The sequence below is a fragment of the Grus americana genome, chromosome 9 (assembly GCF_028858705.1).
Source record: "Grus americana isolate bGruAme1 chromosome 9, bGruAme1.mat, whole genome shotgun sequence".
NCBI classification, from domain to species: Eukaryota; Metazoa; Chordata; class Aves; order Gruiformes; family Gruidae; genus Grus; species Grus americana.
The window spans coordinates 29,192,674-29,219,074 of record NC_072860.1 but is presented as its reverse complement, the minus strand read 5'-3'; the positions used below and the strand labels follow the sequence as shown (position 1 = coordinate 29,219,074).

The window sequence follows — 26,401 nt, the reverse complement described above, 5'->3', positions numbered from 1 at the left end:
GTTTGTGAGCCTGCTTATGTGGCAAATAAGGATGACCAATGCTGCAGTTTTATAATAAAAAGCATTCAGTAGCAATACAAGCCACTGCCAGGCATCACAGGGGAGATTAGGGAACATCAGTTACTTGACTGACAGGATGGAGATTTTAACAAAAACTGGAGTTTATTTTTAAAGTCCCATCCCTCTGTGTGTTTTACATTGAAAACTACAAATACGGGTGCATAGCTGTTTTTCTTGATTTTATTGTGTATGAATCTTTACTAGGCCAGAAGCTGTCTCCTCTTCCCTTCCATCTCTCTCTTAGCATCTACTGATATCTTACAGGAAAAATTACGTAGCAGTAGGAGAAGGGTAAAGGCTGGAAGCAAGTGGAAGCCGCCTGGAGTGGCTCCTCACTTGTTACAACTGATTTTTACTGCTGTTTGTGCTTGTGACCAGTGTGGGAAGGGACTCATCAAGAGAGGGTGATGCTGTGCTTTCAACTCCTGCATATTTGCAAAACTTCTTTCTCAAGCCTGCATTTAGGGTCTGGTCATGCGTGACTCTGAAATACGTTGTTGACATCATGTAGGAAGCATGACATATTTTCTGCCTACGTAAAAGGTTTGTTCGGCAAAATATCATGTAAAATTGTGCTACATATGGAAAAACATCATAAGAATGGTCTGGGATTGTATGCAGTTTACATAAATCATACCTTGCTGTGTTAAAACTGCCTCTTTGGGCACAAAAGCCAGCAAATACATTATTACACGTGACATTTTATGTATGCACGATGGATATTTGTTAGGAATATGTGGAGAGAATCTGAATGGATGGCACTCTGAGGCACGTTACTGTTGAGTAAGGAGTTGATTATAATTTTCTTATAGTGGAAAGTTACTATGCAATTAGAAATAGCTTCCTGGAACTGTACTATCTTGCTTAGATCTATCTTAAAAATGGATTAATGCTTCAGTTTTGGTGCACAATTAATGCTTTTGTTTTTGGGACCCTGGGTAGCGAGGGTGAAGTTGCAACTTCACAGTACACTTGAACAGGCAAGTGCTACTGCTTTTTGCAGCTAGATGGTGTCGGTAAGCCTGTGCTTGTTCATGGTAGCTTGGGCGGAAGGTGCCTGGCTGTGGTTGTGTTAATGTCACCCTTTACTTGAGTAACTCTGTGTAACCTGAATATTTTGAAGGTGTGTTTATGTGTGGTTTTACACGAATACCATCATTTTATAATCCAACAATTAAACAAAGGCCCTGTTTTATAATTGTCAAAAGTGTGCAGGGAACTAAAACGTTTCCTTAAGTACTATAAATTATTTACTACCTGTCCTGAAGGACATATTTCTATGTGTAAATAGACACCTATGCAGCACATGATGTTAAAGAAATCAAACAAACAAAATTAATACTACATAGAAACTGTCACTAATTACCATAGCACATTTATGTGGATATGAAGATTGAGAACCTGTGATAACCAGGGAGCTTTAAAGCTCACATCACTCAATGAATTTCTGTATTCCTTTCTTCGGTTTCAGCACTTGGTGACTTGTGATGTGTGTTGTCAGGGATGATTCCATTACTGCCATTCTGTGTCACAAGCTCGGATATGTAGATGTTCAATGCTTTTAATCCTTTCCTTGGCTTTACTTTTGACTGTTTTATTTAAAATTCTCATGCCTTTTTTTCTTTTGCCTATTTTTGCTGTTGTGCAGCATGTAGGAAGGCTTCATGTTTGAAGCTTGACCTAGAGAACCTTTTTTAAAAAAAAAAAAACCAACAGTGGAAGTTTTCCAGCTTTACAACTCATGTTCCTCATTATTGTTTGTCTCTTGAGAAGTGAAATTGGGGGTTGGGAATGTGTATGTATGTGCATATATTTATACACACATATGTTTTCCCCTCTCCTAGCTTTGGGGGTAGAGGTCTTGAAAAACAGCACCAAAATTTTCCCCCAGATTTTTCAGATCTGGTGATGATAGTCTGCTGTAAAAGAGAGATGGTGGTGATCTCTTGGTGAATTAGTGTAGGACAGAGTTCCGTAAGATTTGTTTGTATGTATGTTTGTTTGTAAGGGTGGTGCTGCAGTTGGTATTTGTCGACTGGTTAATAAAGCTGTCACGATACCATAATATCAGAGTGCTGCAACTGCTTTCCAGTTTCAAAGGTATTGAAAACTGTCATCTTCCATTCAGTTGTACTTAACGGTTGTATGTTTGCCCATTACATAAATATGTGTTTGCATTACAGTGTCCTTAAATACACGCACCTAAGTGGACATAAAAGCTATCACCATGTCCCATACTAGCTCAATTCAGGGCGAATCTGTCCAGCTATTGCCAAGCTTATCACGTAGTTTTAAACAGGAGTTAAATGTGGGATGAAAGCCAAATGTTCCTCAAGGTTCTCTAGTGCTTTTTGTATCTCGTGATGAGTTTTCATACTGTTGTGGAAGCATTATAAGCAATATCTAAGATGAATAGTTGTAGCTTAGTTACGTTTACATTAGCAATAGTCACTGTAGCTAATGCCATTTACATGGACCTTAGGCTTCACTTGTAGACAATATATTTGTACTTTTGTACCTATATTTATAATTTTGTACTTTTCCACAAGAAAGCTTCTGATACCTGGGCTGTCAGGTAAGATGTTCCCACATCTCTAAAGGCACAGAAAGCTCATGTGATTTCATGAGCTATCAAGTGGTAATTTCTAGTTTACCAAAGTAAGTTAGTGCCTTTATTTTCAGTTGTGATTAAATGTTATTTTTATCTGCCCATAGAAAGCTTTTAATCCTGTAAAAGCTGTCTGTCTGCAGTCAATATTGAATGGTTTTTCTGGAAAAATAATGTAATTACGTGAGTGTGAGAATAATTATATGACTTTATTTTGAAAGGTGACGTTGTATAAGTACAAATGATGTTGTGGTAATATTGATAACTTCTTGAAAGTGTACCTTGTCTTAGAGAGGACAGGTTACTGTATTTTGAAGCGGCAGTCTTTCTAATAAGTACTTTGTATGCCTTACAGGTTTTAAACGCACAGAGAGCTGGATACAAGGCAGCTATAGTTCACAATGTTGATTCTGATGACCTCATAAGCATGGGATCCAACGACAGTAAGTACAGGTATCACTTCTTCTCTCCTGTTTGAAAATCATTTCACCCGCTAGAGTGTACGGTCTTAAAATCAGTATAAAGTATTATGATGAACTCTCACATTAAAAAACAAAACAAAAAAACCCAGAAAAAATGTACTGCAACCAGAAGTCCTCCTGCTTTTAACATTTTAAAATGGGAGATGTTCATATAAGAACATATATGCATACTGGTGTATTATTTGTGGCATTAAGTTTGCATGTTCTCTGTTTCTTTTGTTTTTCTTTTAAATTTTAGTTCAGCTGCTCTGGGTTAAATGGTTAAATTTATGAGATAGATTTATATGACTGTGGAAAGTAGCTGATGTGTTGTTAATTAAGTAGAAATCTAGGAGAAGTAAAAAAGCTACTCTTTTGGAAGGAAATCAAACTTTATACAACTTTTTAGTATTTGTTAGTGGTTCCATGTTGTTGTTGCACTGTTGTGTACATTTTTTCTGTTCCTTTGGGCAAATTGATTCTGATTTCATATGAATACATATTACATGTACATATTTTCAGTTTTTCAGTAGGAAAAAGAATGTTTAGAGACCAGTCCACCATTTTCTGATTGACTCTGATGCTGGCTGTTATGATTTTAACCTTTCATGGAGTGAATATGTTCAGAACATCTTGTAATCTAGTCAAAATGTTGGTTTTGTTTCATGGTATGTGGTTTTTGGTCTGTCGTGCTGTTACAACTTTTTTTGTGGCATTTCTTTATTTTGTCCGCTTTCTAAGTTGCTCAATACGAAACAAGAACATAAATGAGAACAAAAAAAGTTTTTCCAAGTGGAAACACCATTGAGTAAACTAGGAAATTAACTTCCAGCAAACTAAACGCAGCTAAGTAGCCTGGAAAGCTATTTGAAAGTGGTTTTAATGAATTCCCAACCCATGTGAATCTTATTTTCAGGTTTCACTGATAAATCAAAATGTAGAACAAGTTCACAACAACTGCAGATTTGGGTAGTGAGGTGACCTTGAGCCATGTATGCTCTTGCCTTGGGGAACCTGAATGCTTTGGTATTGACTAAACTCAGGACACTTTGACCCTTAAATGTGAGGCATAATTCAGAGGTGTGCACATCAATATAAAGTGAAGCTGAGGAGATTTTCTAGAATACGGGATTTACCTTTCAATAATTTTTTACTTGTGCTACATCTTTCGAGCTTATTATTACCTTCATTAGTAAGCAGAGAAGGGGGAGACAGTTTCATCCAGTTTGAGACTGAAATAAAGATGTTGGATCTGTTCATTCTCTTCATTCTTCTTTTTGACCTTTCCTAGCCACAGCTGTTTCCAGTGTGTTTGTTTATGTTTAGGATGAGGAGGAGGGAAGAAAGATTAATTAAAATTTACAGTACCAGATCATAAAATCATGTAAGTTGCCAGAAATTCTGGAAATCAATGAAGCTGTGTGACTTTATGAAGTCTCTGAATAAAATTGATGTTCTGGTTAAACTTACTCTGATGATGCCTCTCTTTTTTTGTCAAAATATTTTTGGTTTATACTGTTTAAATTTTCCATTAAGAATTTTGATTTCTATACCTGCAATGAAGACCCTAGATATTTTGGTAGGAAAGATAATACTGCTTCTTATATGATGTGAAGATGTAGCATGCATGTGCATCAGTATATGTCATTATGTTAAAATATGTCTTCATGTCGTGATAGTGTCATAAAGTTCAAGTCTTATGTCTTAAGAGTGCCCATAGAGTGTTCGTGTAATAATAGTTTTATTTTCCTGGGTTTTTTATACAGTTGAGGTTTTAAAGAAGATTGACATTCCTTCTGTCTTTATTGGCGAGACATCAGCTAATTCTCTTAAAGAAGAATTTACTTATGAAAAGGGGTAAGTTACCTCACATGCAGCTGTGTTATTCCTTATTAAGTCATTGCCTTTTTTTTTTAATATTTGTGGATTTAAAATAGGATGTTGTGATGATAGAGGCTATAGGCATTCCTGGTGAAACCTTGTGCCTGAGAGCAATGGGCAGAAATAATTTTAAAAAATAATATAAAATACTTTACTGCAAGAAGGTTACCATATATTTATCAAATGTTACTCCTTTCATTTTCATATAGCATTAAATACATGAGTTTAGGTAATGATCCACGAATCACAGAAATGTTTGTGAGAGAATGCATATTTCATATCTAAGAGTGTGTTCTTTTTACAATATATGTCAGTTCCCATTGAAGTCAGATGCTGGTCTTTATAAAAAAAAAAATCATCCTTATTAATAGACCTAGAGCAAGTCAGAGATCACTTCCTATGCTGGGTAAATCTGCAGGATGCATTTAAGATGATTCTAATGGAATGCATCATTAGGTTTGCACAGCTTCTGTTCTGCTTTTAAGTTTAAAAAGAAAAGCATTGTGAGAACAAGAAGGTTAAAATATATACCTTGAATAGAATGGAAAAGGAGGTGTGTTTCATATTATTAGTCTAATGATTTTTCTTCTTCAGGTCTCTCTGCCATCCTTTTACTAAATTAATCAGAAGGACTAGATTGTGTCATTCTTAAGTAGACACCTTGCTGATGAAACTACTTGATAAGTAAAGTGTGGCTCAACCTGAGTAGTGGTTATAGAACTACTAACGCTTTTATACGTTGTACCTTCTCAGGTGTTTCTGACTGCTTGTGCCAACAGAGTAATAATGGGGTTTTTCCTTCCTTAAGTATCAATGATTTGAAACTAAACCTCCAATATAACCCAAAATGCTTTAGTAAATAAGAATGATTTCACAGTATCTTTTCATAGCCGTGTTATATTTTTCTCATTCTGCTATCAAAGCAGCTATGAGGTTGTTTTCCTGGTTGCTTTAGATTTACTCAGGATTGAAGTCAGTAAGTAGTTTTAACTCAAAAAATGTTCTAAAACATTGCTTTATCCTTTTATTTAATTGGCTCTACATTATGCAGCTATCACCTGAATTTTCTATGTTGTTGTGCACAAGTAGGTATTCCTTCAGTGTGTCCAGTGATAACCTTTTATTTTAATAGTTTTTTGCATTGCATTTATTCTTTAATTCATTGTTCATTAAGCTCTAACCTATTTAGAAATGTTACCTTTTTCTCCCCGCAGTGGCCATGTTGTGTTAATCCCAGAGTTCAGTCTTCCTTTGGAGTACTACTTAATCCCTTTCCTAATAATAGTAGGGATCTGTCTTATTCTCATCGTCATATTTATGGTAAGTTCCTTCTTTTAATGACCTTTTTTCTTTCAAACAAATCATCATAGAACTGCTACTGAAGTTAAATGAAGCTAGACAGTAAAGGAACAGTGAAAGCTTTGTGTACTGTACGTACCTGTACCGTGCTTACCTATAATCCTTTATTTTCTCAGTACAATAAACAGGTGCAGAATTTTGGCAAAGGGATATCAGGAGCCCTTAGGATGTTCTACCTGGCACGTACCTGCTTACAAAGAACTGTCCTCACTGCTACTCTTCCACTGCATAAGCGCTTTCTTTTTTGCTCCATAAAGAATAAACTGTTCTTGTGCTCTCGTATACTGACAGTACGTCCCACCTTATCAACCTCATACTGCTTAATAAAGGTTAGCCCCACTCTTCCACAATGCAGGTCTCACTGTTTGTTACTGCAGGTATAGTAATTACTCAACAAGCTCAGAACAAGCTATATATACAGCATATAGCATACACCACATACGTTATCTATAGAGGTTCTCAGTTGGGCATGTGTCTCCTATAAACGGTAAAATAGCATAGCTATGTATTATTTGAGAATATTTAGCATCCCGCTTCTTGGAATCTCTGCTGGTCTCTGACCAATTTATTATTTTACCTTTTGATAAAAATCAAGTAATGCATCAACTGTTCTACAACATTTTCTTAAAAATATTTCTTTCTGTGTTAGTGGTTTTTGCACTGCAAATACTCTGAATTGCAAATACTCTCTTTTGCGCTGCTGATACTCTGAATTAATTTCCTAATGTGTGAATTGGAGAGTTAACAGATTAAAAAAAAATACATAGGGAAGAACCATCTATGCAATCCAAAAGGAATAAACAGATGCTAGGTAGGATTAGATATGAAAAGGGGAAATATTTGGTGAGGAAAATCTCAAGCATTTAAACTCATCTCCAATTTCCTTGCTAATGCACTGGGAGGAAATGTTAAAAAGGGCATGTCTGTAAACTATTATTAAGAATTCAGTTTTCCAAATATGTCCCAGTTATAAAAGCAAAGGCTTTGAGAGACCTGAATTTGTCTTCTGTTAGTGTCAATAGGTAGTCAGTGCTAAATGAATGGTTCTTTCCATGTTTTAGAATCATGTTGTAGAGAAAAACCAAACAGGAACTGGGAGAAAATTATATTATTGTATGTCTGCAAGTCAGGGTTACCTGTACTATGTATTTGGAACAGATGTTTGGAGGGGTTTGAAAACAGGTTATACAATGTTGGAAATGCCAAAATCCATCTACACGGCCCATGTTAAACTGTGAGAGAAAAAAAGGGGGAGGTATTTGAAAGCATTTTCCAGTGTGTAGTACAGGTTCGAAGGTGGAACAGGATGAAATCAGGCTCGGTAGTGGTAAGCTATGAGGTGGCATGACAATGTTTGAGGGACGGTGTGCTGGTGAGGGCTTTTACTCTGCTCCATGACATACTGAGTACACTGGGGCACATCTGAAATGTGGGTAGGCTAATGCACACAGTACGAGGAACAAACTAGAAGCTTTGGTTCACTCCTAGAGCTGCAGCATCATTGGCCTAAGTGAGACCTAGTGGGAAGAGTCCTATGATGGACAGTTAGAGGCTCTTCAGGAGAGGTAGGCAGGATGGGCGAGGCAGAGGGGTAGCACTGTGTGTGAAGGAGGGGTTGGACTGTACAGCACTTGCAGTTGGGGATGAAATGGCTCAGAGCCTCTGGATAAGGGTTAGAGGAGAAGCTAATGAAGTGGACGTCTTTGTCTTTTTTTAACACCAGTGGTGGGCCCTGGGACCCCTGGAGCCCTGGACTGGAGGGAGTGTGACTGGGGGAGTGATAAGCTCCCAGCTGACTTAGAACCTCTACAGGAATTGCTGCTGCAACTGAGTGCACGCAAGTCTGTGGGGCCTGATGGGGTTCTTCCCTGGGTACTGGAAGAGCTGCCCAATGTTATTGTGAGACCTCTCTTGGTTGTTTGTCAACAATCTTTGGAAATCAGAGAGGTCCCAGTTGACTTGAACCTACTAAATGTTATCTGCCCTGCTTTCAAGATGAAGACAGATGACCCTGGTAATTACAGTCTTGTCAGTCTCACTTCATTGCATGGTAAAAATTATGGAGAAAATTATTCTGGGAGTTATTTAAAAATACTTGAAAGACAGTGCAGTCATCGGTCAAAGCTAACATGGGTTCATGAAGGGAAAGTCAGGCCTTAGTAACTTAATATCCTTTTTATCCACCTAGTGGACAAAGGGAAGGCAGTGGATGTGTGGGGTTGTGGGTTTTTTTGGTTTGTTTGGTTTGGGTTTTGGGTTGATTTTTTTAGCAAACCTTTTGATACTGTCCTTTACAGCATCCTTCTGGACAAAATGTCCACCATAAAGCTAGACATGTACACAATACGACGGGTGAACAACTGTCTGAAGGGTTAGGCTGAAAGAGCTGTAATAAATGGGGTGACATCTGACTTGGCAGGCAGTCATTAGTGGTGTTCATCAGGGTTCAACTTGACAGCCAGTTCTTGTCGATGTTTCTATCAATGACCTGGACACAGGAGTTGAGTGCACACTAAGTAAGCTTAAATTAGGAGATACTGCTTCATTCCCTTGAGTGTAGAGAGGCCTTACAGAGAAATGTTGGTAGACGAGAGCACTGGACAGTCAGTTGGTGCAGTGAACTTGATCCCAGGGAGGTTCCGGGTTGGATTTGGTCCTCATTCATTTGTGGTGTTGGCCCTGCTTCTTTCAGGAAATCTTGTTTTAACTAAGAAATGAATGAGAGACACATCGATTGTTACTAACTATCTGAACTACAGCAGGAAAGCTGCAGTTTAGGCATACAGCTCATTGTTTAGCTGGGGTAAAAAGAGTCTGAACAAACAGTTCAGATCCAAATATGCTTAGAAAGTCATGCAGGTGTCATGCAGAAGGATAAATAAATTTTATTTTGCCAAAAAACTATTAGTTTCAAATGGTCCTAATAGTATTTGTCCATAATACACATACATTCATACTTTTAAAAAAATAATCTGTTGTGAAGTGTATCAACAGTCCTAAAGTGAGAGATATTAATGCTGTTTATAATATTAATATTCTCTCAGTGTTTACCTTATCCGCAGTGTAGGTAGGTGTAGAGCACCTCTGCAAATTTAAAAAGACTTATTAGTGTGTATGCTTTGGCTAAGGCCATTTTTTTTGTTTGTTTGTCATCATATTTGAAAAAGAATGTCATATTGCAGATGCTAGAATTAGAAACTGAACAGAAATATCATTAGAGACTATTAAGAAAATGCAAGTAGAATCTTTAGTGTAGCTGAAGACAATAACTAACCATGGCTTGAAGTAACCCCTTTACTCCTCCCCAAACTACATCTAGATAATATGAAAACAGTTCTGATGAACGTAAGAATAATCCTCTAAAACAGCTTAATAATGAGCAAAACCAGTCAAACTTAATGAATTATGTTTTGCTCTGAAACGTGCCATCCTACTGTAGTACATGGACCTTGGTAGAGGATTGCAGCAATGGCCATTATTTTATATAGTATGGACATAATTTTTTTTCTTTTCCTCTTTCCTTTCCAAAAAAAGCTTGTATATTTCCAGTTTCAAGTGCCATGGTCATCAAGAACATCCTTTAAGCTTGTTTGGCTTCATCCTTGAGTCCAGGCAAGGGAATAGGTGATTCGGTTTGAGCTGGGGTTCTCTTTTGACTAACTTACTGCAAAGACTCATAAGTTGAAACTTCTATTGTTCTCTTATTATTTTAACTTACTATTCATGTTGTCTTCCTTACGTCTGTTTCCAGATCACAAAATTCGTGCAAGACAGACACAGAGCAAGAAGGAATCGGCTTAGGAAGGATCAGCTTAAGAAACTTCCTGTACATAAATTTAAGAAAGGCAAGTGGATCATTCTTTGTCTAACTAATTAAACCCCATTATTTTTAACGCTAAAAAAACCTCTGAATTGAGGGAGTTTGTAGTTTTGGAGATAATTTTGAGTACACTTGAAATAGAGAGTAGAGTTTGGAGTGAAAGCACACAAAAAGTTTGACTTGACCCTGTTCTCACTGAAATAGAGGAGTACTAACTTTTCCTTAGTGGAAGCAGAGCAGATGCCATATGCAGACTGTGGCTGAGAATTTAAATGTTGCTCAATATACCACAAAATCAGTACAGAAATTCCACAAAACTTCCTTGTTGCTCTCGTTAACAGTGACCACAGCAGTCAGTCACTGTGGTGCGTTATTTCCATTATTTGTCTGGAAACTGATGAATACTAGTGGCACATAAGTTGCCTGACGTTGTAGAGACTATAAAAACAAAACTATCTTGTGGGCATAGTTTATCTCCTTTTCCAGAGGAGTGGCCCTTTCATTCAATCACAATATTTCTGTGAGGGCAAGAGCGATTCAAATTTAATGCCAGCATACTTGGTGTTGTGATCTTTGTAGTGATTAATTTTATGCAAGTTTTAATGACAAGATGAGAAATAATGCTGGAGTAAGTTGCTCTGTTCAGTGGAATAGAAAAGCTGCCTTAAGTCCTGCTCTGTTGTAGTCTACTTTTAAAAGAAGTAGAAAAAACCCTGCTACATTTCTTCTCCATTTTGTTTTTTAAATGTCTTACCATTTTACCATCTGTTCATTCATACAAGCTGTTGCAAGGTATGAGAAGAAAAGGTGGAAAAAGTACTTGATTGAAATGATTGATTACTATGTAACACATGTCAATAGAGCATGTATTTGCTGAGGCACAAAGACGGTGTTAGGGGGTATGCCTGGATTCAAGGGTAGAACCACTTACTGTTCTTTGCCCGTGATAAAGCCAACCTGCATTATTAATGACATTGCTCTCACTTTGTACAAAGCAGATGTTCAGTTTGAGCGGATACAGTATTTGTGCAGTGTGAGTTCAGCCTCAGGGGGGGAAGTGTTTGCGGGGTTGGCCTGAACCTTGCTATAATGACCTATTGCTATGGATTTAAAATTAACTCTGAAAAATTATCTTAAGCCAATAAAGCTAGTGTTGATTTTGTTTACTATTTTTGATTATCTATGAAATCTAAGTAAAATAAAAATACAAAGTAAGTGATGTTGTACTTTAAAGAGAAATTTGCAAAGAAAAAGTTGCTACAAGAAAGTCAGTTAACGTGTTTTTCAGTTAACTGTGTGCCTCTGTAATAACTCTCTCAGAATTACATGACTAAGTAGCCAGAGCATGAAAATACCTTATTGCTGTTTTCCTCATTGTCCTTCCTCTTTCTCTTTGCTTAATCTTACACAATAGGAATTGTTTGGATCTCAGTCATTGTAAATTAAACGTGGCTGTAAATATCCAGGTATCCACTGCATTCAGGGGCTTATGAAAAACAGAACAAAAAGCTTATTTTTTTCAACTAGGATTTCAGTTTCTTTAAGCAAACGATCACTTTAGTTCTGCTGCTATGAAATTAATCCTTTATGTTACTTTAAGTCCTTTTACTAAAAGGACAAAATTTGACCCCAGTACTTGCAGTTACCTTTGGCAATTACAATAAAAAATACATTGCTTCATGCTTCTTTGTGATAGGTAGGAATCCATTCACTTCAGTCTTCTTGATGATATATCCAAACAATCTTACCTTTTGCTGTCGAAGGACAGGTGAAAGCAACTCCTGTGGCCTATAATCCTGTTTTTAGGAATGCTGGATTTTCTTTTGTCTCCAGTGTATTCTTAAAAATCTGTATTGAAACAGATTGAAACGTTAGTCAAATACTGAAGCTAAGACACTGTAGGTACTGGTTCTTCTCTTTCTTGCACTGGTTTTTATATCATGAATCACTGCCTAATAAATAGTTTCACTGTACTATAAAAGGGTTTTTAAAGGAAGGTTGGCTTTAGTGGATTTCTAGAATTTAATTGGTTGATAGGCAAATGATGATGTAATGAAGATGATTGTTCTATAGGGGTGATTGCACTCTGACATACCTAAAGAATTAACACAGAAAATACATGAATCGTCTCTAAATAGGATTTGAGTCAAATAGCACTGTACCGCATGGGAATTTTTTACTGATTTCTCTAGGCTTTAGATCACGCACTTCATGTTTCTGTAATGAGGGGAGAGAGAATGCGGTAACAAACGATGTGGCATGGACTATTTTTGCAGAGTCCTAATCAACAAGCCTCGCCTTTGAATAATTCCACAGAATGCAGCATACACTATATCAAAATCTATTTTCTACACTGAAAGAGTTTTGGGGTAGTTTTGTTGTGGTTCCTTATAAAATGGATTACGTTTTGGTCATACAAAAGACAGTGGGAGTTGATATCTTTTGTATGATGTCTTTATAACAAAAGTACACACAGCAAAAAAGACATCTGTAATTTGATCATTAGCAAATCAATACTCTGAAGAACAATAGCTTGGAAGAAATATAGCTTAGAAATTTTGTGAATTGGTACGTATTCTAGAATTTATTGTCAGAAATATGTGTTATCATTTCCAAGCTAGCTTAACTTTACACTAAACTGGAATATAGGCCAAGACTGAAAAGATTTTTAGATCTTAACTGCAGTGAAATTACAGCGTAACCTCTCACTCCTGTAGAAAAGAAAATATCATAATTTTAGTGAAGATAGAATGCTGAGAGGAATGTGTAAACATATTAAGAAATTAAAAATAAATGAACCAATTTTTTTCTGCATCGAGTGTTGAAAGTTAGTATCGTAAATGTGTGTCTAGATACCTGATAAAGTGTCCAGAATTTGGGAGCTGCTACATCCACAAGACTTCTAAAAATTGAGCTGTTTGATTAGGTGTTTAAATATGAAAGAGCAGCTCAACTTTAGGCAGTCAACTTTGAAATGCTTTGTGTACACATGGAAGAAAGCCCCAACATGTGACAAATAATAAGCTGTAAGAGTACATGTCATTTTAAGCAAAGACATAAAAATATAAGTATCGTGTATTGAATTTTTGTGTACATATCGATACACGTGATTGAGCATTAGCGGGAAATAGATACATCTCAATGCCTTTTAAAAATCTGCTCCAGAGTAAGTGCAGTTCTGCAGTTTACTACATATTCCTAAATTGATTTTTTTTTCCCTGTACAACTGGGATTATAACTGATCTAATTGCGGTTCATTACTGACCCATCTGTCTGACCGCACAGTACAGTTGTGGTGTGATAGAGAAAAGAAGTCATAAGGTCTACCAGAGTCTTGGCAGTTTTACTTTTGCATTTTTCACTGTTCACAAGTTCATGTATATGTGGATGGAAAATTCTGTGTTTCTGAAAAATATTTATTTATTTATATGTGCCAAGTAGTTAGATAACTGTGCTTGCTAAAGACTTTTCATACACAGTTTACTTAAGCAAGATACTTTATTTTGCAGCAGCTCCCATACTTCCTTTTTTTTCCTGATTTTTTTTTGGTGGTTCTAAGCCAGCTTCTAAAATACAGTAATGGATATTTGAGAAAAAGATGTCTGCAGAGTGTCCCTTTTAAAAATGGAATCTTCTGTTCTGAGGGACATGTAGTCATGGAGGTGAAACTAACTTGGAGACTAGTCATGGAGGCTCCAGGACTCATGGAGACATCACACAGGTCTCAGCTCTAAGGAGGGCTGGTGTGTCTGCTCCGGGCTGCTGCTTGGGCTTGCCTCCCTTCCCCAAGCCACGATGAGAGCAAGCATCTGGGTAATAGCGTTAATTAATTAGTGCGATGACCTGTTGGAGAAATGTGGCAGATGGACCGCAGTTGATGGATCCAGTAGGTGCAGATGAAGCAGTTGGGCTGAGGGCGTGTTGCAAATGCCTGCGCAATGAAAGATGGGGCTGTGGGTTGAGTAGGGTAGGCCTGCATACATGGCCTTGACAAGAGTCGGAGAAGGATCTTTGTGGCAGTTAGCCAATATGCTGTCGGTCAGACCTGCGGCCTCCACGTTTGAGAACTTTAGCGTTGGCCTTATTGAGAAAACTTTGTAATTACCTGGCTTAGAAACGGATGTGATGCTTTACTACTGCACGTAGTGGTGGTGGTCATTTGCTAGGGGATGCCTTAGTGAGATAAGCCTACTTAACAACAGCGTGCTGTCATTTTTCAGGACTTTCTTACATATGTTGGATGACTAGTGGGGAAAAAAGACAACTGTATTTGAATGTTTGGGTTTTTTTTTCTCTGAGATGATCCATTAACATGGTTTGACTAATAGAAACAACAGAGAAAAGGAATATCATAGCAAAAGAGGAAGTAATTTTTTAAAAAGCTATAGCTGAAGTATTTCACTGTTACATTAGACAAAAACTTGTACTTCAGTAATGTAGGTCTGGCGGTGATGGACTCCATTTAACCTCTCTGACTTTTCCTACCTGCCCATGAGGATTTTTTCTCCTGCTTTTCCTTTATCTTATTCTATTGTTATATAGTAACTATCAGGAAAATTGTTTATAAGTGGTTCTCATGTCCACTGTGCTTATTTTCTGAAATGTCAAATTACGGTAGTGTTATTTTTCCGGTGACAGTCATCATCTTTGCCTTTTATGTTGAATGATGTATATTAACAAAAATAACATGAACCAAATTTCACAGACCACCTGTGCCACCACAGAAGCCCCTGAAATTTATCTTTTTAGGAAACAGATGAGAATTTGGTTTTATCATAGAACCCCAGCCTGGTTTGGGTGGGCAGGGACCTCCCAGCCCACCCAGTGCCACCCCTGCCATGGGCAGGGACACCCTCCACTAGCCCAGCTTGCCCAAAGCCCCATCCAACCTGGCCTTGAACACTGCCAGGGAGCCAGGGGCAGCCACAGCTTCTCTGGGCACCCTGTGCCAGGGCCTCAGCACCCTCACAGGGAAGGATTTCTGCCTCACATCCCATCTCCATCTCCCCTCCTGCAGCTTCAGGCCATTCCCCTTGGCCTGTCACTCCCTGCCCTTGGCACCAGCCCCTCTCCAGCTTTCCTGGAGCCCCTGCAGGGACTGCTTTTAATCATGGATTTCTGTTATTTGGAGAATAGACCTGTGAACTGGCAAGCCCTGAGTTGCAACTTTTACTCTCATTGACTCTATACCAAGATGAAATAATTATAATCTGTGTCTGCTTTCTTTTCCATCCTTATAAAATAGGATTGAGAATATTTACTGCTTTGCAGTGCTCTTGCAGAAATCAAATAGTTAATGTTGCAATGCTCTATCAATACTATGATTTTTTTATTAATCTTCCTTTTATTTTTCTGGTAAAAAAAAAAAACAGTGAAAGCAATGTAATTCACGCATATGTACTAATGTCCATAATTTACCTTTGCTGATACTGAAGCACATTGCAGATGTGCTTCTTTACTAATCTCTACAGTCTTGCCTCCCTTCTTTTTTTCCCTGTCAAAACACTAGCTTTAGCAAACCTGTAATTTAAAAAATTTGCTGTGTCTTTGTTAATTGTACCCATACTGCTGACTGGCTGGTTTACTTAGTGTGATATATAATAATGCAGAAGTCTGGCAGTAGGTAACACAAGACTGTACTGCATTTGAGATCGGTCTATTATTACATAGGTGTGAATAGTTTTTAACATCTTACACTCACAGATAGAGAAATCCTTTTAATAATGTGAAGAACACACCTTCTAAGGATATCTTATGTGCCTTGGGTTTGTACCTGCTATATAATTGAGTACTATTTAAAATATTTTGTTGGGTTTATACCTTTGGAAGGGAGGAAGGTTAGACATTTTTGTTCTGCTTTTCTCTTTTAAAAATGAAGTGTTAGTCACAGGCAAAAGGTAGTAGATTCAGTAGAAATTGTCATGACTGTCATAAAATATGAGGGGAAAAAAAGCATAACCAATATTTTGGTAAAATGGGAAGGCTCATTTTGCATTCCTTTGCTTATTCGGGGAGTTTAGGTTGCACACAGAATACAGGAACAAGCCTTATGAATGAGGCAAGAAAAGAATTGTATGCAAGTATACTTCCCTTACCACCTTCCAGATATATACCTAGTACCACAATGGACAACCCTTCACGTGCTTTGTGTTCTTACTGTTTTCATCCCTCATAGATGGCAAGTTTCAATGTTGTGTATAGTACTTTTGAAATATTGGAGTCCTTAAAAAAAAAAAACTTAGCAGAATAACAACACGTAACAGTCATGACCCTGTGTAAGATGCTATTCCATATTTTCTACGCTGTAGAAGAGAGATTCTAGATAAACAACATGAGGCGTTGTATGTGTTTAAAGAAAAAAATGACAGCACCTTTAGAAAAGCCCAGAACAGAACTATTTGCATGAACATGCCTTATACTGAAAATTCTTATGTCTACAGAATGTCAGTTGCTGTACACTTCCGAGAATTGTGCGCACAACAATATGGGATTCTATAGTAAAATAATTCTCTGAACCACCAAAATCAATCCTGTATGATTTTGATTTTTTTACATCAGTCAATGGTATTTCGACATTGGAATGATGCAAAAGGCACCTGCTAATAATGCAGCTAACCACAAATTCAGATGAATTAAACAGTCCTATTGTTAATTATCTGGTTCTGTTCTTAGCTCACGTTTGTTAACATCTGAATAAGGTGCCTTGCAAAAATCCTGAATCAAGGCAGAGAAGTACTTGCTTATGTTCTGGTAATGTGGAATATAAGCCGTGTCCTTATTTAAAAGCTGATGCCACAGTTATTTCTATGTGAATATATGAGTGCTGTTAGTCTACTACTCTAATTCTTCTGTTTGTTTTTTTATTATTTTTAATGAGAGAGTATTTAAACATGATCAAGACTAATCATGCAAGTTTAAGACTCTTTACAGACTAAATGGGAAGAGCTGTTACACTGCATTTATTTGACAGTTTCCTACATCTAGGAATTAAAAGTGCTTGAGATTTTTTTTTAACATCTGTAGAGAAAGTTTATTTTTCTTGGTGAAGTGTACTGTTACCCAGTTAATGAAAAATCTTGGTCAAGTTGCTTTTTGGAACTTTAAGTCTTGAACTTTTAACACTTGTGCTTTATTTATTAATGATCTTATTCTGAACACATAAACAGAAAAATAGTACCTCTTTGCCTCATTTCTGTCACTGAACAACTTAATTTTGCTGATTCTCGTTCCCCAAAAACTGAGTTTCATGTAGTACTCAAAACTTGAGCTGATAATAGCAATTAATGTTTTGTGCCTCTACCTCACTGATGAGTCACCAGCATTGTTTCTGTTGGCTTTCTGCAGCTTCCTTGGAAAGCTCAGCTCCTTCGTTGCTGGTGCACAGCTCTTAATTTTCCTACTGCGATGTACTTAGTCTCCTTGCATGTATTAAACAGATACAGAACCACCATGCTGAGTTGCATAAGAAAACTAATTTTTCTTTGAAGACTGACTCTAAATACCTAATGTAGCTAATTTTATAGAAAAGCATTGGGTTTAGCAGCATAGTATCAAACCAAATTTTCAGCTGAGTTTCCAGAAATTCTCTCCTGCCGTGTAGTTTCACTACAGTAAAGGGAAAGCTCTGCTGCTGTTTGAGCTTCTGTGCTGAAAGGATGTCTCTTCAGAGTAATGCAAAATCTACCTGCTTCCTTTGGTTTTTTGCGAGCTTCCTGATAACATAGGGTAAGCTCATGACCCAAATGTGGGCCTGCTGTAGCTACACGTTATTGAAATCTACCCCATTCTTTCCACCTTTTCCCCAGAACAACACTTTGACAAGTTGTGTATTACATCAACTCTTTTGAACAAGCTTGGAGCGTGAACTGTAGCTCTGATTTGTCCCTAGTTGATCTCAGTCTCGTGTATGTAGTCTGGACAGTGCTTTGGGAAGTAATACTGGAATTGCTATTAAAAGAAAAAACCACCAAACGAAAACCTAAATTTGTGCTAAACAGTCTTGTGTCACAGAGATTACTGTGCGTGATATGTGTATGTTGAAAGGTGAACTTAGTAAGAGATTCTTGTTGTGGCCGTTAACTCTAGCCCTAGCGTGCTTCAGTCTTATGCACTTAAATCTGACATCTCCAATGTCAAATCGGAGTGACGTGCAACCATAAAGTTTTAGTACAGCAGATAGTTCAGAAAAGACTTGATAGAAGTTTACTGGGAGAGGATTAAGGTGACACTGTGGGGAATGGAAGTGGAGAATTCAGTTGTGAGGATGACTGATGAGGTGACACTTGTGGGATGGATGGGGCTCAGATTAGGTGGAATTTGGAAGGAGCTGGAAGAGGTTGGGAGGAGATGGAGAAAGCTGCCCTGAGGGGCACTGGGAACGAGATACGCCATCTCAACCCTTCTTTCTGTTACCTTGAGGTGACAAGATCACAGAGGCCTCATTTTTCTTACAGGGGTCTCTGCCTTACTGCATGCCTTTTCCCATGTATATTTTGGTATAAGAGAGAGTGAACCTTCTCTGCAAATACGCTTTCTAATGGGATCCACGTTTCCTTACTTCCCTAGCTCCTCTGCTGTATGGTAAAACCCAGAATCTTAGCTAGCCTTGAAGATAATGCAAATGTAAACTACTGAGCACTGGGAAATTAAGAAGCAGCTGTGAAGGTTGTACAGGTTGGGAACAGGCAGGCTGAGTGGGCTAGGACTGCAATTACGAATACTTAGCCAAAATATGCAGAGAGATTGATGTAGTTCTTTGGGGCCACCTCCAGGATATTGTATCTGGGGTGTCCATCCTCTGGGGAAGGTGGGCCATACAACCTTTTTTTTTTTTTTTTTCTGAGACACTGTCATTGGTGCCTTTCCTTATCACAAAGTGTATAACCAGGATGCAGGCACCACATATTGAGCAGATGACTGCCCTTATGATAGGATGTTGGATCATTTGACCCCGTAACTATCCGGTCCCTCAACCAAATGTGTGTTAGTCAAGTGATCGGAGAGCTTGCCGTGCAGTCTGCTGGCACACGTGCTTCTAGCCGTGTGACAAGGAGGACTTAAGTCTGCCTCAGCCCGCCTCTCCTCCTGTTAATTTTTTTAGTCTGGTATGCTGTAGTTTGGGCATCTAAAGAATGCTTCGTGGTCAGGAGAGTGTGCAGCCCTAGCAGGCTGCTGCTTGTGAAGAGACTGGACAGTCTGCCGGTCCACTGTACAGAAGTACTGGGCTGTGTCGAGACAGTAAGGTTCAGTTGTCTAAAATGCTAATGGCTTAAAAGTACCACCATGTGGAAATAGTGAGTAGCGGCATTGGTTGTGTGTAAGTTGCAAGAGGTGTGTGACAGAAGAGTCCACCAGCTTTTGCAGATGTAGTGCCTTTGTGCACGTGGCCAGAACTCTTCCAACCGTGACAGCGCCGAGCTGATACCCAGCCCAGCTCGTGTCAGAGCAAGGGACCCTTTCACTGCCTCGGTCCCTCTCAGGGCTTGGTCAGGTGAGTATTCACAAGACACATAATGAAATATGGCTCCTTCAAAATGAAATGTAGCTACTCTTTATTTTAAAAGATGTACTTTGCACTACTCACCTTTGATAACATAGCCTAGTAATTGACAGTCTTAGGAATTGGGGGATCTAGTTTCAGTTCCCTCCATTGTCTTCTAGGATTAAGCTGTCCATTTCCATCTCCTAAGAGAACAGCATCTTGGGGGGGAACTTCCTGTGTCACACACCTAAAGCCTTGACCTAAAACTAGGTTTGGGGAGAGGGGGAGGTTTGGCCCTTTATCATGATTGCCTTCTCATGGTCCTGAAAGGGTAGTTAGAATATCACTGCTCCAATGGTCAAGTTTTCCTTTCATTTCCAGCCTTATGATTCCTGGTTAGATGATGGCTCTTCCTTCCTTCCTTCCTTCCCCCCCAGCTTCTCTCTATTCTCTGCCCAAGGTATTCGTCCTCTGTGTTGTTTATAGAGAAGGCAGAGTCCCCTGTCAGCCTTCTGATTGTTAGATTTAAATTATCAGTCTTTTTTAATTTTTCTTGCATGATAGCTTCTCTGTTATGTGATCATAATACTCTTTCTTTCTTTGTGTTTGAATTAATCTTCCGATAATAGCAGTGGCCACATTAGACTCCTGAACAGTACTTAGCACTTCTGGAAAGACTACTCTTGATGCTTTCTACTGTTGCATTTTTCTTTTTCCCAGTTGTATTGCATTTGGAAAACTGTAGTGATCAACCAGTATACTCTGTTTCTTCTCAGTTTATAAAAAAATTCCCAAGGACCTAATCCCTAAATGGATGCACTTGCATGTTATAGTACTGAATTTCATTCATGTACCATTATTCCAGATTTACAGATTTTTCTGTGCTATCGCAGTTACCCTCTTGATGATGCTTACTTAATTGTCTCATACATGTATAATTTATATGCTCCTTGGTTTTTTTGTACCAATTTTGTTCCAAAGAAATTTTGTTAAAAGCCAATACTGGTAACTCTCCTCCAGCCTCATGAACTTCTTCCAATACCACCAATAGCAACTTCCATTTATTCAGCTCCCTCTACTAATCCTTGCTAATCTTACTGACTAGGAGCAATCATTTCACACACGGAACTTTACTGAATGTTATACCAAAGTCTGCATAGATAAGATGTGCCATATTTCTTATTTCTAGAAATCAGTTTGCAAAGGCATTGTCTGCCTTTTACTATGACCATGCTATATTTGATCCTCTTTTTTATTTACATTATCATTCATTAAGTGCCCTAATTTATGTTACGGGCCACTCTGGGAAGGCACTCTCCTCCCCTTCTGTTGAGCCTTGTATATACTTCGCAGAAGAGAATCCTAGAGTCAGAGGGGCAAGAAAGGCACCAAAATGTTCAAGACTTCCTGACTTGCCTGGAAAGAGGGATGTCTTTGAGTCCATGTGTGTTGAGGGAGGCGATTTAAATTTAAGAAACATACCATGGATTTGTTTTTGTTCTCTCACTGCTTTGTTCTGCTTGCTGCTGTTTTGTCTTTTGCCAACATCTCTAGGCTGTTCTTTTCACCAGTTTCTTCATCCCTTTGTCAACAAAAATACGTATATTTTTGTATATATAACTGTGAAAAGCATTATATATGTATGGAACTAAGAGATCTGAAAGAAGTGGTGTTATTTGGGATATCATGCCACCTTTGAAGAATTAGGCTGAAGAGCAAAAGCCTTCAGCTGTCTCGAGAAACACACACGCACACACATAGTGAATGTATACGTCTGTGGAATAAGTTCTGCTGAATTTCCTAAAGTGTTCTAGCTCCAGCAGTTGTACCAGATGTTGGTAAGGATGAAAGCTATTGGACTTAAGTTTCTGAAGCTAAGGAAACAAAGATGGAATTTGAATAAGGTCAGCACTGGTAAGGCCACATCTGGAGTACCGTGTCCAGTTCTGGGCTCCCCAGTACGGGGGAGAGACAGAGCTACTGGACAGAGTCCAGTGAGAGGCCACGAAGATGATGATGGACTGGAACATCTCTCCTGTGAGGAAAGGCTGGGAGAGCTGGGACGCATCACCCTGGAGTAGAGAAGGCTCAGGGGGAATCTCATCACTGTGTATAAATACCTGAAGGGAGGGTGCAAAAAAAATGGAGCCAGGCTCTTTCAAGTGGTGTCCACGGACAGGATAAGACATCCATCTAAATATTGAATATTCAAGGACACACAGGAGAACATTGACATTGAAAATTGTGGTATTTTACAACTTTGTTTGCAGTAACTTCATCTCTGAAAAGGATTCTACTGGTTTTTAGTTGGGATAGAGTTAATTTTCTTCATGGTAGCCTGGATGGGGCTATGTTTTGGATTTGTGCTGAAAGCAGTGCTGATACCACAGGGATGTGTTAGTTACCGCTGAGCAGTGCTTGCACAAGTCAAGGGCTTTGCTGCTTCACACCACCCCACCAGCGAGTAGGCTGGGGGTGCACAAGGAGTTGGGAGGGGACACAGCCGGGAGAGCTGACCCCACTGACCCCAGGGATATTCCATACCGTATGGCGTCATGCTCGGCATGTGATGCTGGGGGAGAAGGAGGAAGGGGGGGACGTTTGGAGTGACGGCGTTTGTCTTAAGTCACCGTTACGTGTGATGGAGCCCGGCTTGCCTGGGGATGGCTGAGCACCTGCCTGCCACGGGAAGGGGTGAATGAATTCCTGGGTTTGCTTTGCCTGCGCACGCAGCTTTCGCTTTACCTATTAAACTGCCTTTATCTCAACCCACGAGTTTTCTCACTTTTGTGATTCTCTCCCCCGTCCCACTGTGGGGGAGCGAGTGAGCGGCTGCGTGGGGCTGAGCTGCCAGCTGGGGTTAAACCATGACAAGGACGTAAGCTGCTGGTGTAACTGCAAACTTGAGAGGGCCAGCATCTTCCAGGAAGTTGTAAAGAACTGTTTGGATTGATGAAGGGACCATGTTGTAAAGCCATTGATAAAAACAAAACATGAATAAATTGACTTCTAAAAAGTGGTTATATTTTTGTCATATAATGTATCACAACAGCGTACATAACGTCAATACTGTCAGTTACGTATATCTTATTTGTGAGGTTTGAATTACAAAATAGTGTAAATGTCTTCCTGTGACTAGACTATCATTCTTGATTATTATTCTGTTTTACCCAGTTGTCTTTGTTGTTATTTTTCTGCCTGAATTTTCTCAATAATATATTAATTCCTGTATAGTAAAGCAAATCCTGTATTTTAAATCCTTACTTTTAATAAGAATGGTAGAATATTATGGCGATAGCACTGCACACAGTTTAAAACATTTTTATTAACCTGAAGGGAAAGCGAATGTTCTCATAGTCCTAATAAGGAGAGAAATACAGCAAAGTCAACTATGTAATAGTTTCTTCAGCCTGTAAAACTAACCAAGAGAAACCTACATGCACGTGTTTGGAAAGGTCTGTTGCAGTCTTCTAAAGTTAATCCAATTCTCAATTATGTGCTGTAGGAGATGAATACGATGTATGTGCCATTTGTCTGGATGAATATGAGGATGGAGACAAGCTGAGAATCCTTCCATGTTCTCATGGTAAGCACCTGTGTTTTAATCTCTAAAACACCATGTCTGTAAATCACAGTGAATGTGTTTGATTTATAAAATGTATTTTTGCTAACATGCAGGAGTGCACATACAAATTGGGAAAAGAGCAAACTTTTTTTCCTCTTCTTAAAAGCACAAAGAGCTAGCATTCCCACTTTGCATTTTTCTTTGGATGTACCCATGAAAGAAAATCTGGGCATGATGCTGTCCCCTAAATGTCTGTATTTAATAGGGAAACACATTCCAGAGTTACCTTTTACATTTAAAAAAAAAAAAAGGCTTTCACTTTCTCCAAGGCAAACCATAAAACGTAATCAGGTATTAGCGACACAGAGATATGGATGAAGGGATATAGTCTGTAGTCTGAAGCCGTATGGACCGCTGCCTTGATTGCACTTGGAAGTCAACGTTGTCAGTACAAAAATTAATGGGATATTTTTTACTGTGACAAGTTGTGCACTGGCGGAACAGTGTTTCCCAAATACAGCCCACTGCAAAAGCACATCTATATACATATCGACCCACAAGACAAGACTGCTCTTAACTGCATGCAAGTACGAGAAGTATTTGAAGAGCTTATACCTAGAAATCTGGAAGAGGCCTGGGCCCAAGAGTGTCTCTAAATTTAAACCTTTTTTTTTTTTTTTTTAATAAAAGCTGTATAAAATCTATCAGGAAAGAGAATTCATTCTTCCTAGCTTGAGACCCTCTTTCTACCTGTACGTTAACTGTATTACAATCATTTTGGCTGGGTGCGGTTTTACCCAGGTTAAAAGGCAACTGATGTTACAGCCTCACACGCACAGTGAGCACAGCGGATGACAGACCGAGCTTTGTAGATCTTCATTCATCAACAAATAATTTCAAAACAGGCTGACGAACAAGGAGTTCTCAGAGGAGAAAGAACAGATCCATAGAATCTGTCCCAGCTAGGGACTGCAAAGTTAACTAATCCTGATCGCCAATATCAAAGATTGCTGACAAATAAAAATAAAAAAACCAAAACAACACACCGCTGTCAGTTCTTGTGGAGAACATGCTGCTAATGTGCTTGAACAGATACCAAACCCAACGTGCTTGCCCATGTAAATACCTCGCTCTTTGCCAGATAGAAGTCTCTGTTAATAAATAGAGCTAAGTTTTTAATACCATAAGAAAGACACTTTCAAACACTTTTTTTTAAACAAGGGCAGTATAGTTGCAATTCCAAATGTAGACCTACTTTAAAATCCGCAAAATTGTGTGGTAATTTTATTAATAACAAGGTGCTTTGATACAATCTTGGTGGAGGTTACAGGTGTTATGAGGATAACTATGGTGGGCACGTCAGCTGCAAGGCAGCTGTAATTCCTCAAGAAGCTTTTAAACTTTATTTCATCAAATGCGGCCCATTGCAGGACTGCTCTCAGATCCGTTCATCAGAGGAAACAGGTTTTTATTGCATATATCCATGTGGTTGAGATCCTAATCTATTAGATGTTTTGTACATAAGGATAGACAGTCTACGTGCCAACAAACTTCTAACTAAAATTCTCTGTATGAGTTAAATTCTAAAATTCTCCTGTGCTACTAACCATAAACACAATTCAGCATAAATACAATTTGTCCTTTTTACATAGATAATGATGTACTTGTCTTTTTTGTTTTTTAACAGCGTATCACTGCAAGTGTGTGGACCCGTGGCTGACAAAAACAAAAAAAACATGTCCTGTATGTAAGCAGAAAGTGGTCCCTTCTCAGGGGGACTCTGACTCCGAAACAGACAGTAGTCAAGAAGAGAATGAAGTATCTGAAAATACTCCTTTGCTTAGACCGTTAGCCTCAGTTAGCACTCAGTCATTCGGGGCTTTGTCAGAATCTCATTCCCATCAGAACATGACCGAGTCCTCAGAATATGAGGAAGATGACAATGACAATATTGATAGCAGTGATGCAGAAAATGGAATGAACGAAGAAAGCGTAGTGGTTCAGCTACAGCCCAATGATGAAAGGGAGTACAGAGTGGCAAATACTGTTTGAGACTACTAACTATGAATAGTGTATGAACAAAAGCGTTCTTAAGACTATACTTTACAAACCTTTATGTAGGGAATATATTTTAATCTGTAATCCATTCAGTTTCTTCAGTAGGAGCAGCAGTTCATGTAGTATTCTATGGTTAAATTGTTACAGATAGATTTATTTTTGATTCAGGTATTCAGTCACACATTCTGTCTTCTCAAAATGAACAGTTTAACTGGACTTCACAACGCTAATGAACAATGTTAATAGTTTATATCAATAGAAATATCACACAGATTCTAAATGTATCTTGTTGACACGGGATTTATCTGGAAGTAATTTTTTTCAATTTTGTAGCTACAACTGGGTCATACTGATAGCAATATTTATTACATGTATGGTATGTGTTACCTTTAAGCCCAACAGAAAATGTATTTGCATGTTTGTATAGAGTTTTCCTAAAAAATGTCACCACTACTGAAAGAAAAATGTAGAACAGATCGATATTCTATATGCTGGTGTATCAAAACAAAGCAGAAGAAATTCCACTTTTATCTCAAAGCAGCGATTCCAAATAGTCCTTTGGAATTTGCCACAGTAGCCAAGTTTAAGCAGTTTCCATCGAGCAATTCCTAGGATAAGGAAACTTAGACTATATGTTCAGTTTGAGTAGCTCACTAGGTACGATCTGACCCACCATAAACACATCAATTATCCCTACTTGCTACTACGCGTAGTCTGGTTTCCAGTGATAACGTGGGAGTTGGGGGGTGACCAAAACAGAGGTTTTGTTCCACGTAGAAAAATAATGTAGGTAAGTATTCTATTGATCCTCAACTCATATACCTCTTACTAAAGAGCATTTTATGCTGCATTAGTCTGCTAAACTATGTATATAGAAAAATTGTTCTTTTCAAATACCTGATTTGAAAACAAGTGCTTATAACTGTTTAACAGAACTCAGTACTTACCAGTGTATCATGAAAAAAGTAAATGATATATAATACCTCTGTAACTATGTAGAAAGTAAAAACATACATATAATCAAAATGCAGAGATTTTTTTATATGGCCTTGAATAAGGAAAGCTTGAAAGAATGTTAATAAACATGTTTTCCACTTTACATATCAAA

General features: G+C 38.3%; 1 protein-coding gene across 5 annotated transcripts in view; it reads left to right on the top strand.

Annotated features, from left to right (window-relative positions):
- RNF13 (ring finger protein 13) overlaps positions 1-26,401 on the top strand; it is a 41,835-nt gene extending 15,434 nt beyond the window's left edge. For all 5 annotated transcript variants that reach the window (XM_054835491.1, XM_054835496.1, XM_054835495.1 and 2 more), the window contains exons 5-10: positions 3,024-3,111; positions 4,896-4,986; positions 6,225-6,330; positions 10,121-10,214; positions 23,176-23,256; positions 24,923-26,401. In XM_054835491.1, the coding sequence (XP_054691466.1) occupies positions 3,024-3,111; positions 4,896-4,986; positions 6,225-6,330; positions 10,121-10,214; positions 23,176-23,256; positions 24,923-25,287 (825 nt within the window). In that variant the 3' untranslated portion in view covers positions 25,288-26,401. The remainder of the gene's footprint in view (positions 1-3,023; positions 3,112-4,895; positions 4,987-6,224; positions 6,331-10,120; positions 10,215-23,175; positions 23,257-24,922) is intronic.